This window comes from Cyprinodon variegatus, unplaced genomic scaffold (genome assembly GCF_000732505.1).
Source record: "Cyprinodon variegatus isolate N-32 unplaced genomic scaffold, C_variegatus-1.0 Scaffold180, whole genome shotgun sequence".
In the NCBI taxonomy this organism is placed as follows: domain Eukaryota; kingdom Metazoa; phylum Chordata; class Actinopteri; order Cyprinodontiformes; family Cyprinodontidae; genus Cyprinodon; species Cyprinodon variegatus.
In genome coordinates, this window is record NW_015150633.1 from 336,498 (window position 1) to 354,545 (window position 18,048).

General features: G+C 35.7%; 1 protein-coding gene across 1 annotated transcript in view; it reads right to left on the reverse strand.

Moving 5' to 3' along the window:
* Positions 1-9,859: 9,859 nt before the first annotated feature.
* The window catches only part of LOC107087315 (calcium-binding protein 7-like), a 45,474-nt gene continuing 37,285 nt past the window's right edge, over positions 9,860-18,048 (reverse strand). The window contains exons 2-5 of the mRNA XM_015378836.1: positions 17,363-17,506; positions 16,477-16,589; positions 13,263-13,413; positions 9,860-10,904 (exon numbers count right to left, since the gene is read on the reverse strand). Of these exons, the coding sequence (XP_015234322.1) occupies positions 10,774-10,904; positions 13,263-13,413; positions 16,477-16,589; positions 17,363-17,506 (539 nt within the window). The 3' untranslated portion in view covers positions 9,860-10,773. The remainder of the gene's footprint in view (positions 10,905-13,262; positions 13,414-16,476; positions 16,590-17,362; positions 17,507-18,048) is intronic.

Below are 18,048 nucleotides of genomic sequence, written 5' to 3' on the forward strand. Positions count from 1 at the left end.
ACAGATGCAAAAAGGTTTGATCTGACCACATACTGTACACCGTACAGAAACATTAAGTTATGCTGTTACTGGGAAACAGATTATTTAGAAATATATTTTTATAAACTGTTGTACTTATTTGTACTTATTTTCTTATTTTAAAGTGATGGAGCTTTTTTCCAGATCCCTGTAAAGCTGTCCCTTTACATAAAGTTTATTCACAGCCACCGTGGCCCTGATACCTTCAGATATACAGGTAAAAGCCAGTAAATTAGAATATTTTGAAAAACTTGATTTATTTCAGTAATTGCATTCAAAAGGTTTAACTTGTACATTATATTTATTCATTGCACACAGACTGATGCATTCAAATGTTTATTTCATTTAATTTTGATGATTTGAAGTGGCAACAAATGAAAATCCAAAATTCCGTGTGTCACAAAATTAGAATATTGTGTAAGGGTTAAATTTTGAAGACACCTGGTGCCACAAACTAATCAGCTGATTAACTCAAAACACCTGCAAAGGGCTTTAAATGGTCTCTCAGTCCAGTTCTGAAGCCTACACAAACATAGGGAAGACTTCAGATTTGACAGCTGTCCAAAAGGCGACCATCGACACATTGCACAAGGAGGGAAAGACACAAAAGGTTATTGCTGAAGAGGCTGGCTGTTCTCAGAGCTCTGTGTCCAAACACATTAATAGAGAGGCAAAGGGAAGGAAAAACTGTGGTCAGAAAAAGTGTACAAGCGATAGGGATCACCGCGCCCTAGTCAAGATTGTGAAAAAAACCCATTCAAAAATGTGGGGGAGATTCACAAGGAGTGGACAGCTGCTGGAGTCAGTTCTTCAAGATCCACCACCAAGAGACGCTTGAAAGTCATGGGTTTCAACTGCCGCATACCTCGTGTCAAGCCACTGTAGACCAAGAAACAGCGCGAAAAGCACCTGGGCTACGGAAAAAAAGAGCTGGACTGCTGCTGAGTGGTCCAAAGTCATGTTTTCTGATGAAAGCAAATTTTGCATTTCCTTTGGAAATCGAGGTCCCAGAGTCTGGAGGAAGACAGGAGAGGCACAGGATCCACATTGCCTGAGGTCTAGTGTAAAGTTTCCACCATCAGTGATGGTTTGGGGTGCCATGTCATCTGCTGGTGTCGGTCCACTCTGTTTCCTGAGATCCAGGGTCAACGCAGCCGTCTACCAGCAAGTTTTAGAGCACTTCATGCTTCCTGCTGCTGACCTGCTCTATGGAGATGGAGATTTCAGGTTCCAACAGGACTTGGCGCCTGCACACAGCGCAAAATCTACCCGTGCCTGGTTTACGGACCATGGTATTTCTGTTCTAAATTGGCCAGCCAACTCCTCACAGCCACAGCCAAATCTATGGGGTATTGTGAAAAGGAAGATGCAGAATGCCAGACCCAAAAACGCAGAAGAGTTGAAGGCCACTATCAGAGCAACCTGGGCTCTCATAACACCTGAGCAGTGCCAGAAACTCATCGACTCCATGCCACGCCGCATTAATGCAGTAATTGAGGCAAAAGGAGCTCCAACCAAGTATTGAGTATTGTACATGCTCATATTTTTCCTTTTCATACAGTTTCATTCAGTTGGCCAACATTTCTAAAAAATCCCTTTTTTGTATTAGCCTTAAGTAATATTCTAATTTTGTGACACACGGAATTTTGGATTTTCATTTGTTGCCACTTCAAATCATCAAAATTAAGTGAAATAAACATTTGAATGCATCAGTCTGTGTGCAATGAATAAATATAATGTACAAGTTACACCTTTTGAATGCAATTACTGAAATAAATCAAGTTTTTCAAAATATTCTAATTTACTGGCTTTTACCTGTATATTTTTCTTTAATTTTATTGGAACTCAAAGCTCAATAAAACAGGACTCATCAACAGTCAAGAATTTCTTTTTGAATCTAATCATTAATGCTGAAGTGCTTTCCCAGCAGCTCTTTGCCTTGACTTTTTACATATATATTTTTTTATATTATATAATAATAATTCAGCACTATTCGTCTAGGTTAGTTGTTATCATGTCTCTTACCTCCAAGCCGGTGAAGGCGATGGAATGAGATGTTTTTTACCTGCTCATTGGAGAGTTTCAGCTGATGTTGGAGAAAATCTCAGAAAGTAGATTTGGGATTGTCTTCTTCTCTTTCAGCCAATTCCAGAATGCCTGTGAATATCAAATTATCTCTCAGGCTGCGGGTCTGCAGATCCAAGATTGTCTTCTTCATCTTCTTGTTCTCCCCAGACAGCTGGGAGATTCCATTGGTGAGTTATTTTTTTTTTTTTTTTTTACATCCTTCTTCAGTGCAAATTTCAGCAGTATGGGAAATTAGCTGAGCTGGACGGAATTCAACGGGTTCCCTTGTAGCCTGGAATTATGAAATAAGGAGAATTTCAGCCAGGGCAAGGCCAGCATCAAAGCTGGCAAGTTTTTAATTTTTAGTCAATAGCGTCCAGAATGGCCGCATAGTTTTCCTCTGGAGAGATAGTGGAGCTGCTGCTGGCTGAACACTCAGAACAGGAGGGTTTGGATGTTTGTGTGACTTCAGATGTGGGATTGTTGACTTCCATGTTTTGCCCATTGCAAAGTTATCAAAGCACTGGTCCACGTAACACCCCAGGCTCTCCAAAGTTTCCTAGTCCAGGTTGAGTACAGAATAGGGAAAATAAATAAGCTTGTTTAATTAAGTGTATATATGCTGGGTTTATATTTATTGATTTGGTTTATCTGAATTACACAATTTTGTTAGCTAGTAGTCTAATGCTATCTTACTCACGAATGGCTCTCGCAAGAACCGTCAGCCACTGATCCGGTCATGCACTCCGATGTATATCCACAGCTGTCTTCAAGTCTTGAATGTTATTATCATTCTTGCATTTTGTTCTAGGTTTTAGTTGATTCATTTTTTAGTTATAGGAAGCCTGCCTTTACAAAATGTTTTACAGTAAGACAGCAAATTAACCATTTGGCATGGAGCATTTAGGGTAAGATTACCCTCTCTCAGCATGTTTTTTATCCTCTGCAAAATCTTCAGCTGCAAAGTTTTGGCAATTTTCAACATACTTTTTTGTTTTTTTTCTTTTTTCTGTTTGGTGCAATTGTTAGTCAGAAAGACTGGGGAGGTTGGCTGTGTTTTTATTGTTTTCAAGAGCTGTGACTGTTTTTTTTTTAGATTTTGTTAAAGCTTACTGTGTGATCACAATTTAAAACAAAATGTAAGGATTCTGTTACAGTACTTGATTGTGAAAGGGATAACTAATAAAAAAAATGTCTACTTCATCAAACCAAAGGTTAATAGGCTTGCAATTCATCTAAAATTGACCTTAATCCCTTTTTCCTATAAGACCATTCCCAATAACACTTCAAAATGTATCTGTCAGGATCCCAGTTTTGTGTTTGTCTGTTTGTCTTGTCTTTTGTGTTTCTCCCTTCCACCACCAGGAGGCACCTGGCTCTGGTTCTCCTCCTCACACACCTGCAAACGGTTACCTCATCACCAGTTTACTCTTAAGCTGCTGGTTGCCTCTACTGTACTTCGACGCCAGAGTGTTTGCCAGTTTGGGGGTACTCTAGCCAAGCCTTGTTATTCTGAGTCTAATCTGAGTTTTTGCATTCTGAGCTTTAGTTCTCTAGCCAAGCTGAGATCACATTGAGTTTTACTGAGCGCTTGTTTCTCCCTGAGACTAAACTTTGTTTTGTTCTTTGCCTTTCGGCTGGAAGCCTTCCTGCAAAATGGACCTTTCCGGACCGCCTTCTCCCAAGTGGGATCTACTGAGTTTTACACTGAGCGATGGATCCCAAACAGGAGGTTTGGATCCAGCCACCTTTGAGAAAGCTGAGATCACTCTCTGAGTAAGGAAGTCATCTTCGTCACGACCTGTTCAAGTACCACAGAAAAACAGTTGTAACCAGCGGCTGCATCATTCCACTCAGTCCGAGTTCTGGGTAAACCCTGTTCCGCCCTCCACCGAATCAAACAAACTTTGGAAGACCTACTGTGTCTCTTCTTCTCTGGAAACGTGAGTGGCAACAAATCCTCTCCTTCAAGATTAACAAGTCCAATTTCCCACTGAGCCTGAATCTAACAGTCTGTCTTCCCCTCGTCTTCCAGTTTCCGGCTGAGCAGAGTTCGGAGGAACTCTGCGCCAAACTCAAATCACTCTTCAATAAAACCCGTTGAACTTTTATATTGTGTCTCCCTGTTTGGCTTCACTGCATGTGGGTCCGAGCTTTAGATAAAATCATGACATTATCCAAATCAGTTGATTTTTAGGTGGGAAAAATTTTAATGATTTAAAAGCTCAGATTCCTACTTTTATCGATAAAGGCCATACCAGAAACAAAAGATCAACAATGCCTAAAGAAAAATGAATTGACTAATAATATACCCGCTGAAAACAACATGATCAAATGCAGATAAATGCACAGACATCAATTACCATGCTGCATTTTGGAGACAGCTTGCAGTATCAAAAAATTTTAATTTGTATGCAGCTTGTGCAATCCAATTTTATGATGACTGGCAACCACTGGAGATGGTCTCCTGGCGATTTATTTAGATGGGCAGTGCAAATGGGTTTAGCCTTATAATGGGAGCAGATAATGATCTGATGCTGTTAAAAGCCTAAGAGTGATAGTAAATTTTAAACTGATTACATAAATTCCATGCCTTTATTTCTCAATTCATGTCCATTATTTAACATTACTGTCAAATTATTTGCACATGCAATTGCTGTAAATCAGGTTTAAAGTTTACAGTTTCAGATTTGGTTTATTTATAAATTAATTTTTTTTCCGGAAATACAAGTACATTAAATTAAGCTTTCAATAAAAAGACTATTGTTCATGCATCATATCAGCTTCTAATACCATGTAATCTGAAAAATTGATTAAGATTATGGCTAAAAAGTTAAGTAAGGTAAGTTAGGTAAGTCAGTGGCTTAACAGAGGTGGGTGAACTACAAACCACTCACCATGTTGGTGATTATACAAAGTGCATGAAGACAAAAGCTATTTTTCTTTTAAATGCTTTTGAAGCAGAAAACTCATTGTCCAACTCTGTATTCAAAATTGCCAAAATGAATTGAAATCTGTACTTGTCTGCCTTTTTATTCTGGGGCTATAATCAGGGACAGATCTGTGTTTACAACTGCCTCCTTACAAAGAAAAGCCTTAGTTTTAAGTAATCCATCTGTAGATAGCTTTCCATGTATGGCAATATAGTGTGCAAACCTGCTTTTGTTCTGCATTAAAAATTTTGGTAAAAGTTTTGAAAACAGTTACTTACTCCTTGTCTACTCTGCTTCATCCGTTTTTGTTGTTTTTTGACGTTCCATCTGAAAATGTCCTTCAAAACCAAGATTGAAAAGTTAGGTTTAAGCAACTGGAGGTGACATTTTCTACAAGACGTTGAAGTTTGCAGACGACGCCACACTCATCAGACTTATCTCTGATGGTGACGAGTACCCTTCAGGTGGCAGGATGACTATCTGGCAACCTGGTGCAGGGAGAACAACCTGGAGTTTAAAAGGATCTAAAAACAGTGGAGTGGGAGCTGAACATCAACTCCCTCACCAAGAAAGCCCAGCAGAGGATGTATTTCCTGCTGCACCTCCAATCTTCCATCTCTCCGGGATCTGCACGCCTCCAGGACTCTAAGGCTAGCAGGGAAGATTGTGGCTGATCCCTCGCCCTCCAGCCATAAAAGAAGAGAGATTTGCAAGTGAAACATTATTTTGTGGCGTTTTTGAGTAAACTTAAACATGGCAGCGAAGGGTCAGAAGGGACCATTTATGTTAGCAACAGAGATGGTGCATGCATCCTTTGCTATAGAATGTTTCAGAAAATTTTAATTATTTGGGTAAAACTTGAGATCTGAAAAGTGATGTCTCTATCTGGGCTAAAAGAGATATTTGGGAAAATTCACCTATTCAAAGAAAACCCAAAGAAGGTCAAAATTAACATTCTGGAAAAGAAGAGACCAAATCTGATATAGTTTATTGTGGATTGGAGGAACCGGTTGGGCAATGGGAAACACAGTTGAGCATCAGGTCCTCTATGGGAGGAACTATGGTGAGGTGACCGTCAGCAGAAAGGCAAAGTTGGCCAAAAATGTGAAAGATAGAATGCGACAAGACATCGGCCATCGTGTTAGAATACCAAGAGCAACATCAACATAACAGGACAGTCTGGCTGTATTATGTACCTACAGCAATTGTTGCCATCATATCACTATCAACACAAATGCTTGATCTATCTAGTCTTATTTTATCATGATCAAATGGTTTTTGATCTTTCCTAATAGACATTTAAACATACAGCCCTTTATTGCACTGTGTGCCATCAGTTAACCCCTTGGGTGTCATGGGATTGGATAGCTCTGCCTTACATACATGCCTTATAGACAATTTCCATTACAGCTGCGATACAGTCAGAGCATACATAATTGAGACTTATATTGTCATTTGTTTTCATATAAGAAGCATTTAATGTTGACTTTTTTGTATCGAAAAAGTCACTGAATGTGACATTTGACCATTACAATACTTATTAATTTTTTGTTATTAAAGTTTTTACATAGATTTATCAAATAACATATGATTGGTATATTTTTTAATATAATTGTTAAAATTTTTATTCGTTAGACCAACATTTGAAGTTTTTGCAAAACAGATTAAAATCTAGATTCACCCCATAAGAGCTTACAAATTAAGGATGTGCTAAAAAATGCATATAAAGGAAAAGAAAGTAAAAAAGGTGAAAGATTAAGCAGAGATGGATAAACAATAATACCAGCCAAATGAAAAGTATGAGTTTTTTTTTTAATAAATTACACTATACATCATCAGTAGCTGTGAGACTACACAGGACTTCCCCCATACTCTTTGATCATAATTTTCAAATGATATGCAAAAACGTTCATCTTGAATAAAAAAAAAAAAACTGCCAGTCATGATGTAGTGTATCTGCAAATTGTGCAATAAAGTTTTAAAAGAAGGTCGGGATTGGGTGGAATCTGGACCAAAAATAAAAGTAACACATATGACTTTGAAACTGTAAAAAATTAGTTGGTAGTAATATAAATATAAGGTGTTATAACAGGTCAGTTTTTACCTAATGATTGCTTTCCACTAGCAGCCCATAATTTCAATTAACACGTTAAACAAACATTTATCACCGATCTCTCCCTTTACTGTAAATACATCATCACATTACTTACATTACAGAGCACGCAAACTTTATAAAAAGATTTAGATATTGCTTATATTAAATAGCTCTGAGTATAAAGAATATCAGAATTACCTAAATGTAATTATTCAGATTTTAAAGTATTAATTCATTTATTTATTTTTTTGGTGACCTAATACAAGTTATCATTTTTACATACAATGCTGAAGTATTTGTAAATTACTGCTGCAAATGTCTTATTCTAGGATTAAGATTACCAAAACACAGTTGGCTGACTGTTGGTAGTGGACACAGGATATGTAAAAGGCTACTTATATGGGATAAACATGACAGATGAGACCAAAAGCATGGCTCATATTTCTCTAGAAATGAGGTGATGGTGGGGGGCAATCTATAAATTCAGTGAACCCTTCAAAAAATCAATTGCATTTTATAGATTACAGTCTGATAAGTAAGGATGTCAACCAACACCGTGAAACCGAATCCAGAGCATCACATGGAATCACTTCAAGCTAAGCAAATGAGCATTTGGAAAATTGAAATTTATTTCACAGATGACTTACATTGACACGGTTGCTATATAGGTTTAATAATCATATAACAATTAAATCAAACATCTTTGAAATCAAGCTGTCCACTTAGGAATTGATATTGTTTCACATTCTGTTGTGAAAATGGAATAGACAACATAAAAAAAATTATTGGCAATTAGCAAGACACACTCAATAAAGGAGTGGTTCTGCAGGTGGGGACCACAGACCACTTCTCAGGACCTATGCTTTCTGACTGATGTTTTGGTCAATCCTGAATGTTGGTGGCGCTTTCACACTCATGGTAGCATGAGACAGACCACACTGGGTCAGGTACTGCATCATCCAGGATGGAACATCACTGGGAGCTGTTAGACAATATGCTGGTGTGGTTGGCCCTGGGTACCTCCTAATGCAGGACAACGCTGGACCTCATGTGCCGGAAGTGTGACAGCAGTTCCTGCAAGATGAAAGTATTGAAGCAATGGACTGGCCAGCCCATTCCTAAGACTTGAATCCGATTGAGCACATCTGGGACATTATGTCTCGATCAACCTACCATCACGTTGCACCACAGACTGTCCAGCAGTTGGCGAATGCTTTAGTCCAGGTTTGGGAGGAGATCCCTCAGGAGACCATCCACCACCTCATAAGGAGCATGCCTAGGCATTGTAGGGAAGTCATACAGGCACATGGAGGCCGCACACAATACTGAGCATCATTTTGATGCTGCTTTAAGGACATTACATGAAAGTTGAAGCAGCCTGTAGTGTGTTTTTCCAATTAGATTTTGTGTGTGACTTCAAATCTAGGCCTCCATTGGTTAATACATCTTATGTACATTGATGTCTTTTGTTTGATGTTGTCAGAAAATTAAATTCAAGTATTCAAATATAATATGTAATTCATTCAGACTCAGGAAGTGTTTTTTCGCTATTATATTAAGATTTATATGTGTATATGTATATATATATATATATATATACACAATTTTCCAAGAACATATATCAGAAATACAGTACGATGAAAAAAATTTCAAGAGCTGTCTATTTGTCAGTTTTTTAGTTATCCCTATGTATAAATGATAAAGAAAACACATTTTTATATGTATGTAGAAGGCCAAAATCATAAAAGAAGCCAATAAAAATTCAAACTTTATACTTCAAAGTTATATCCCTTTCTAAAAAAACAAAAATAATAATAAAGCTAACAAATAATGTTTCCCGTCTCTGTTAATATCTATACTATCACATTCTTATAAAAAAATAAATGCATCCATGATAAAATATTTGTATACAATATGACTTTCAAAAAATAAATTCACTGACTTTATGAGTACAGGCAGGAGACATGTTAATTTTTTCTTACTGACCATGCAGTGGCTTCTCAGCGATTTTAGTATACTATAATCATCCAAATAATTCAAATTACGTTATAAGTCTCAAATGGTAGACATTTTGGACTCCTTGCATTTCCCACCTTTATTTAGGTAAAAAAAAAAGTTTCACCCTGCAAAAGTACAACTGCAGATAACGTTAACAATTTAAATAATGACTCTCCGGGTGACGTCATGCCATGTGACTTATGATCAATTTCAAACGCCAGATGTCCTTTTTTAATTGCACAAAACGGACAAAAATACATCACAAAAACGCATGCACATGAATCCAAGTCTACTCTAAATCAAATGCATATAGTGCTATTTTTTTCTCTGTTATTGCGACATAACCCCCAGATTTGCTTATCTCAAACGGATTTTCTCCTATCAAAATATAGAGAATTTATAATTTCTTCTATTGCCAAACTCTGTTGTTTTAACAGTTTTTAACTAGGTAGATCCAGAAGGCTGAAGAGTTGTCTTCACAGCAGGACACAACAATTATTTTACAGTTATTGCTCTGTAGCAATGCATACAAAGAAATGAACAAGTACATTCTTTCGTATTAAATTTTTTTACTACACATACATTGGTTTAAATGCATATCTTTAAAACAGTTGACATATTCTGAAGACGTTTACTGCCCTGTGGTCGAGAAAAGGACTGAGGGCCAGCCAAGGTAGTTAAGCAATTCCACCGGATATTTTTTTTTAACTAACCTGTCCTAAGTTTTTTTTTTTTTTTTTATCCAGGTGAATTCCCTACTTTCATTCAGCTGCCATCATCTTTTCACCACGTTGCTCACAGTTTTACCTTATTCATTGGAAACAGCACAGTGATGATGATTCATATATCATCAAGAAATGTTACAAATGTACCAAGACAATTGTTTAAATCCATGCATTTCATGCATAGATGATAGTACTCATTTGAGGCCTCCGAAGAGGAGTGGGTCAAGAGTTTGCTGTATGTCCCGCAGGTTTTTGGCTAGTCAACTGTCCGTTCAGTCATGTCTGTTCACCTTCTAAACTCTTCTCTGTTGAGTTTAAATTGAAGCCGAGCTGACTGTAAATGAAAAATCCATACACACTGCTACCTTCCAGCAAACCCTCTCCATGATCTTTGATCTTGCCTTGTGATTCTTATTCTCAGCTGATTTTGAACAATGTGGAACCACCCCACAACTTTCACTTCAGAGATTGAACTTAACCCCTTTCAGCCTCTGTAATACCTTTCTTCCAATGATCCGAAAGATTTTCAGAGACTCTGTTTTTTTCCATGACAAACCATGGTACACTGAACAAATACAAAACAAGATTGCCAACACATTTCTCTCATTAATGCACACAACAATATAACGCTACTCATTGCACACTGCTGATGAATAGTCATAGTATCCTGGCGAATGATATGTATTGTAAGGTGTTCTTTACACATTTCCATCTGTTTGTGTATGGTGTCCTCGTGTTTTTCAAGGTATCTTTTTGTCTTTACTGAGACAAATCCAAGTAATCAGAGTCATTGGTGGGTCCAGTTACACTGAAGTTATTTTTCGGCATGGTTTACAGTTCTATGATTGTCACTCTTCTCAATATTTTAACTTTTTCTTTAGTTTTTATGTATCGTAGCCATTAGGGTGAAATCAAGGACACTATTGTTCCCCAGGTCTTACTTCATGCCACTTCGCAGCACTTGATTGGCTGCAATAAGCATGACACTGATGATGAAAGCAATGGCAAAGGCGCATATCAAGCTCTTGCGCACACAGGTTTGCTTGACTTGCTGGGTTGGGCTGGAGGCTACAAACAAATAAAAGACAGGAATGATAATGATAAGATAAAACATGGACATCCAATGAAATAGCAGTGTTATTTAATGCATAAAGGATATCTGATAGTTATCTCTGATAGTTCAAAACTTATAAGTGATTAAACACAATGTTAAACTTACAAACTTAAAGTTAATTTTTCTATAGGTAAAAAGAACTACTCTGCATCTTAATAGATTTTTAAACAATATGTTTTCCTATACATGGGAAAAGAGCTTCTATAATGATCTGTAAGCTTAATATAAATCTCTCCCTGCATTGTTTGTTCCAAAAGGTTTTTTTTTTTTTTTTTTAGTAAAGCTCTGCACAAGGATAAATTAAGCATGGCTACCTGCAATAAACTCCACATTAAGAGGGGAATTACTCTACTGAGATTGCACACCCTCATTGAGTTGCATTTAATTGGTTATGAATGGGCATCATATTGGTGTTTTTTTTGTCTGTTTAAGCTGCCTCTATTGCACCTGCCCCTTCTTTTATTGGAGACAATTCATCTTGCTTGCAAGATTAGAGAATATTGATTGGCTGAAAGTCTCTAAAGCTTCCTTAGGATAAACAGAGAAATGTGGGTGAATGGAAACATCTTGTTTTGATCTACAATTCTGGGACTTTTGGTTCCGTTTAGTTTTCACTCTGGGTTTTCAGTTAGGCTTTGATTTTTACTATTCAGTTTTTATTGTTAATTGTTATATCTTTTTTGAATTACTTCTCCTGTTTTGTGCCATTTCAGTTATCTCACATTTAGTATTCCTTAGTCTTTGCTCTAGTTTTATTTTGTCATTTATTGTTTACAGTTATTTTTAAGTTATATTTCCCAGTTACTCATCATTGCTCCCTCGTGCCACCTCCCTTACCATGTGTACCCCAATCATACCCCAATGGGACTGTTAGTCTCCTCTCCAATTTATATAAACGCCTTTTCTGCAGTTTGTCTTTGCTGGATTGTCATCTTTATATCATGTCCACATAAGTTCCTGTCAGTCTCCTACTGTGTAGTCTGTTCTGGTTCCCGTGTTTCTTGCCTGATTACTTTTGTATTTAAATTACTGCTGCCTTTAACATTAAACCTACCAGAAACTATGTCTGCCTCTGCTTCTGATTTTGGGTCCAGCTATAAACCTCTACACGTCCTGACACATCTACTTTTAAAATTTTTGAATGAAAAGTGGAAGTGTTTCAATAATAAAAGAAAAAAAAGACAAAGACTTAAAAAGTAAAGCCTTTTCTTATAGAGATTAAAGGATTATCTTTTAATATATAATTTTCTTTTTATCTATAACTAATATGGTATGCATAGCAAAACATTTCTGGAATTATTTCTCATGTATTTTTGATATTTTCACTTCGACTGGGTAACATTTTGACTTTATTTTTTACATGTAAACATTATGACATCTATGATATCCAACCTACCTTAAAACATTTGTTTAGAGACTAAACTTTGCAACGTTTAGTAGTTTCTTTTTACATTTCTTTTTTCTGCTTCACTGTCTCTAGCATCACTTGCCTGCCCACTCGGTACTACTCGGTTCAGGCTCAGTCTGAGATTACATTCTCATCTGCTTTGCTTTATGTAGATTTCCCCTAGAATTAATCCCTGTTGCAGCAGCTCCTTCCATAATCCACCTGAATTTCCTTCCATCAACTTCCTCTGCAAACTTTGAAACAGTAAACTATTTTATTACTTTCATGGCTGTTTGTCTCATTTTTTGTTCTGATCCATTGTTGCATCTAACTGCTCCCTTTTTCCCTCAACACAAAAGTCTTCCTAAATTTCTCACTTAATGTTGAAAATAAACTTTTCATGTATGCATTTTGATCCTTTTGTTGGTTCCACATTTGGGTCAAGACACATTTCAAAAATAAGGTAACTTAAGTCACTTAGAGAGATTTTACAGCCAGGTGTGAGGAAAAGTAATATATTACTCAAAAGAAAGGGAACACAACTTATCAATGAAGGCAAAAAAGAAAGGAATAACAATTTCATTAATGTGCTAAAGCTAATAATCTTTTTCTGTAGTTGAAAATAACATATGCAAGCCTTGATATTTTACTTCTACTATACTGTCTACTATTCATTTTATTTTAGGAGTTAAGTTAAAAACTTTTGACATATCACACCAAGATAAGTTAGGAAAGATACAAGCGTTTTGCCTAATGTTCAAAGTTGTTAAATGGTATATGCATAAAGTTATATTTCTGGATAATTTTTAAAATATATTTTAATACAGACAAGCACAGCAGGCAGAACTGTCCAAGAGATGTACAAAAAAGAGAAAACAAGAAAAGAGAGAGGGAGTTCGATGAAACATAGAGGATTACTACTTACTGTCAATATCCACCTGGTATTCCTCTGGGTTCTCTATGTGGTTCTCCTCGGTCATAATGATATTTTCTATATCTTTCATCGATAGGTGATCACAGAACGTGTCATACAAAAGCCTCTTCAGCTCCTCAACTGTCAATTTCTGCATGTCACACTAGAGACAAATATACACAAAAGTATTAAATATCCAAAACTACTATGGGCATTAGCTATCACACAAAGTTTACATGCACACACAAACACACTCTCACCAACCAACAATTACACGCATAATGCAAAAACACAAAAAAAGAAATCAACTGTGACCTTTTGTCTGCAATACAGAATAAATATATGGTGATAGTTTTTAAAATATAATTTTCCTGTAGTTACTGATCTTTATATTTAATTAATTTTTAGTGTCTAATGTCACTTTCAGTTTATTTCAAAAATTAATTACAATTAATTACAAAAGTAACATATGCATTATTCATATGTTCAGAATAGCTTGGGGTTATTAATAATCATTGTTAGTTTTTATGTTTTCTAAGTTAATTTGTTCAATATACAGTTTGAAAAGGTTATTGGGACAAACTAATATTTTATGAAGTTGTATTTTTTAAGTCAAGGTAATTGTTGCATATTAGACATAATGGTGATTACTGATGCATTCCCATGGCATGTGAAAATCAAGATTTTCTAATTCCCAGTTTGAAAAAAGAAATAAAACTCCCTAAGATCCAAATACATGAAGCTGAATATGAGGCTCAGTGTCCAATATTAATTACTGCTGTATAAAACACAAATTCAGTTGAGCATAAATAAAGTGTACTTTTTGTTTGTTTTTTTCCTCGTTAGAGTCCGCATTGCATAAAAGCAATGACACAATATTTTCAACTAATATTGATCATTCTGTGTTTTGGATAATGATCTTTATATTCGCAATTGATTCTGTCAAGTATCTGCTTTGCATTTTTGTTCTAATTAGCTATTTGGCACAACACGGAAAGGCCATATACATTACGCCTACTGATGACTGCTCTGAATTATAAACAAGTGCTACTTTCTGTCTAGTCTGATAAAGATTTGCTTACTTTATGCAGCTACAAGGCTAAAGTTGTTGTGACCCCAATCTACTTTCTGATTAAAATAGTTCATCTTTTGATCTCTTGAGGCATATGTTGCATGTTGCTATAAATTATTGAACCTCAATGTTGATCAATACATAAGGATACCAGAGATAGGGTAACTTACCTTGTACTAAAACAGCAGCACACTGCACCTTTTCACTACATACTTCATCCCATACAGACATACTATGCTAAATAGGGGGGCATTACCGGGAATACACACATTTAATTAACATGAAGACTAGTTTACATAAAGGGGGTAATTCCTTCCTGTTTGAACTCCAATAAAACCCCAACACATTTGTTATATACAGAAAAACCCATGGGCACATGCTCATCACTTGGGACACTTTTTAGTTACCATTTAAACATAAATCAGCAGAAACTATAAACAAGGGGAAAGCATGCAAACTGAAACATGAGATACACGCATGGTAAGTAAATAAATATAGTAATCAAATGTTTAAAGAAATCTAGCATTCTGATCTGAAGATTATATATTTAACCCTTTAAAACCTAGACCATTAAACAAAAGGGAGATAATTCTATATCTTTCAAATTAGAGTTGTCATTGAACTTTCATAAATTTTGTATGTGTTAGATAATTTACTTGCATCATTTTTGATACGTTAAGCATTCGTGCATAATCTTTTATAGATCATCTGTGCACTGCATGTGTCTGATTGTGAAAGTCAGGGTTTTCAAGAACAAGAATATCAGAGCAAAGATGCAGAGGCTTTCTGAGGTTTCAAAACTCATGTATCAGATATTATACATTTGGCTTTAAATGGTTAAATCATTACTGTTATAAAACAAGCTTTTTCATTATGGGATACTGTAATTAAATAAAGAACTTGTCATGTTAGAATATCATGAAAATATATATATGTTTTTACTGTAGACCATTTATTTTTACAAGCGATAGTATCTAGGAAAAGTCCCTCTACCCTAAAATAATTTTGTGTCAAATAATAACAAAACAGAAACCATATATTGGTTTTTATTCAGATAAAATATCCTGGTAAGAGCATATAGCATGCAAATGCAAGAGTATATAACATGTAGCTGCGTCTCCATCAGGTTTAATATAACTGAAATTTTATCAACTTATTTCAGGTTCTGAGTTCAGGAGGTAAAATATACAAAATATAGGTGAATTTAACAAAGACAGATGTTTTAAAACCTGTTTATGATGATTTTTTCCTTAGAGCTTATGAAAACATAAAATGTCTTGTAAGCTACAAAAAGCTACAAGACAAAAAAATAAAATGTGATTCTACAATAAAATCCTTTGGTGAATTCCACGTATTACTAAATAAATGGTTGATTTTGTTGTATGTGTTTCATCATCAGTGAAAACAAAGTTTCTTCCGAAAATGTAAATGTTTTATAAGTAAGCTTTTATTGAGCAATATTTACCTATTTGGTGTTCAGATCATTTTAATGGTTTGTTGTGTATTTAATTGTTAAAGCAGCTTTGCTTAGAGTATGATATCAAACACAAATTTCCCTGTGGGGAAAATAGAGTGTACATCTATCTACATGTTCTAGCAGTATGTCATTATGCCCCTGCTTGGACATTGCATCTCCACATTTTTAAATCAGCCTGAGACAAGATCAGCGGTTTTGCATGAACATCTGTGTGAAAGTTAAGCAACACATGAAAAGTTAAAATGCTACATCTTTTTCATACTGTTTTGCTAGGTTTTATTTGTTTTTTCAATAATTTACTTTCTTCTCCCCAGTGCAGTGTGTGCGCTAACAATTCTCATTGTTAACAAGTTACTGTGTGACTAATATGTCTCTGCTTTATAATACAGCGAGTCACTTTAATTTGCATGCTAAATTCACCACCAACCTTATGATATGATTGCCTAACAAGGTGTCTTTAAATAGAATAATAACTACTTTTTCTATAATGATCAAAGCAATAATGTCATAAAGAAATAGCAATTGAATTAATGATCCAGAGAGCATGGCAATAAGCCAGCTCTTTTCTGAAGTCAGAGTATATAAATTATTATGTGTTGGTAAATGAGCAACACCTGAGACTGCCTAGTCAACACCTCTTCCCTTTAAGCTGGAAATCCTGCATGAATAATAAGTACCTTCCAAAAAACTGAGTCAAAATCAGTTCCGTTGAACTTGTCTGGCACCCCTGCTGCTGTCAGCTTTGGACCTAAAAGAGTTACAAACTCCTCAAAGTCCACCTGGCCATCACCTGCAAAAAGATGACATGGTAGTTGTGAGTTATCGTTGGTTTAGGTTCTACTGTGAGGCACTTGATTTATTATCTATAAAAGCAGAACACGGGTGAATAAGCTACACTAAAATATTTTCCTCAATATGTCATCCTTAAAATCTATCCATCTGAAGGACAAAGTAAATAAATATTTATTTAATAAAAACCAAGATGATTTTGCGTATATATGTAGATTTATTTTAAATTAATCTAAAAAAAAATCTCTTTTATAATGCTAAAAAGTAAATCTACAGAAAATGATCAGCATTGGACAGAAAATCTTGTAAGGAATTAATACAAAATTAGTCAATACATGTATGCTGTATCAAAACCAGACCTGGAAGAATCAGTTTTTTCTAAAGTGGTTGTTAATTGCTAGTTTTGGGGGTTTGCTGGTTCTACTTAACAGGTAGAACCTGTAAAACTAACTGAATAAAGAAAATGGATTCACGTTCAAAGTTTCATGTTTTTTAACCATTTATAGCCCTTTATCCCAATTTAGTTTTTTTTTTTTGTAAATTTCCAAATTACCCTAATATTTGACCTCTGTTAGCAGGCATTCTGATAAATAACTGTATTGGGCTGACCCCCTGCTCTGGTCATAAATGTTAATAAATTGATACTTTGGCATTGGTCACAATCCAACAAGGACAGTAAAAAGGGACCTGGAGAAAATCAGTTACATAAGCTACAGTAAGACATTAAACAGAAGGCAGTTTTACGAAACAGAAAATAGAAAGCAAGAATCTTACCATCCATGTCAAGTCTTTGGATGATGACCTCCAGCTCCACCTCGTTTGGCATGTAGCCCAGGGAGCGCATGGCCATTCCCAGCTCCTGCTTTGAGATAAACCCATTTCCATCTCGATCAAACACCTTGAAGGCCTCTCGAATCTCTGCAAAAAACACATGGATTCACAACAGCTCAGTTTTTGGTTCAAATCAGGGCACGAAGGGTTCCAAAGACCCATTTGTTATGCTGCTTCAAAGCCTGAGTCATAGTTATATGGAGGTTGGCAGCTCAAGAGAACATATTCCAGTAGTTAACTGGCAGAAAAGAGGCAAAATAAAATAAGAACCCTGAAATCTGAACAATATAGTAGGGCAGAGCCCTCTTCCTTAGGTTGGGACTTTTCCATGATGAATCAACTCGTCCCACATATTTTGGTTGCCAAAATCAAAAAAAGACAAAATTAGCTTAGAAATAATATGCTTTGCTTCTATAAATGGAAGGTAAAGTGAAGCATCCCATTACATGTACTGTATTTTCAAGACCTCTCGCAGCATTTTTGTAAAGATAGAGTAATAATGTTTGTAAAATAACACATTAACAGAAAGCTGGTTAAGGTTCTCAGTCATCCAGGTCATATTCATTACAATATATATACACTATATTGCCAAAAGTATTTGCTCACCCATCCAAATTATTGGAATCAGG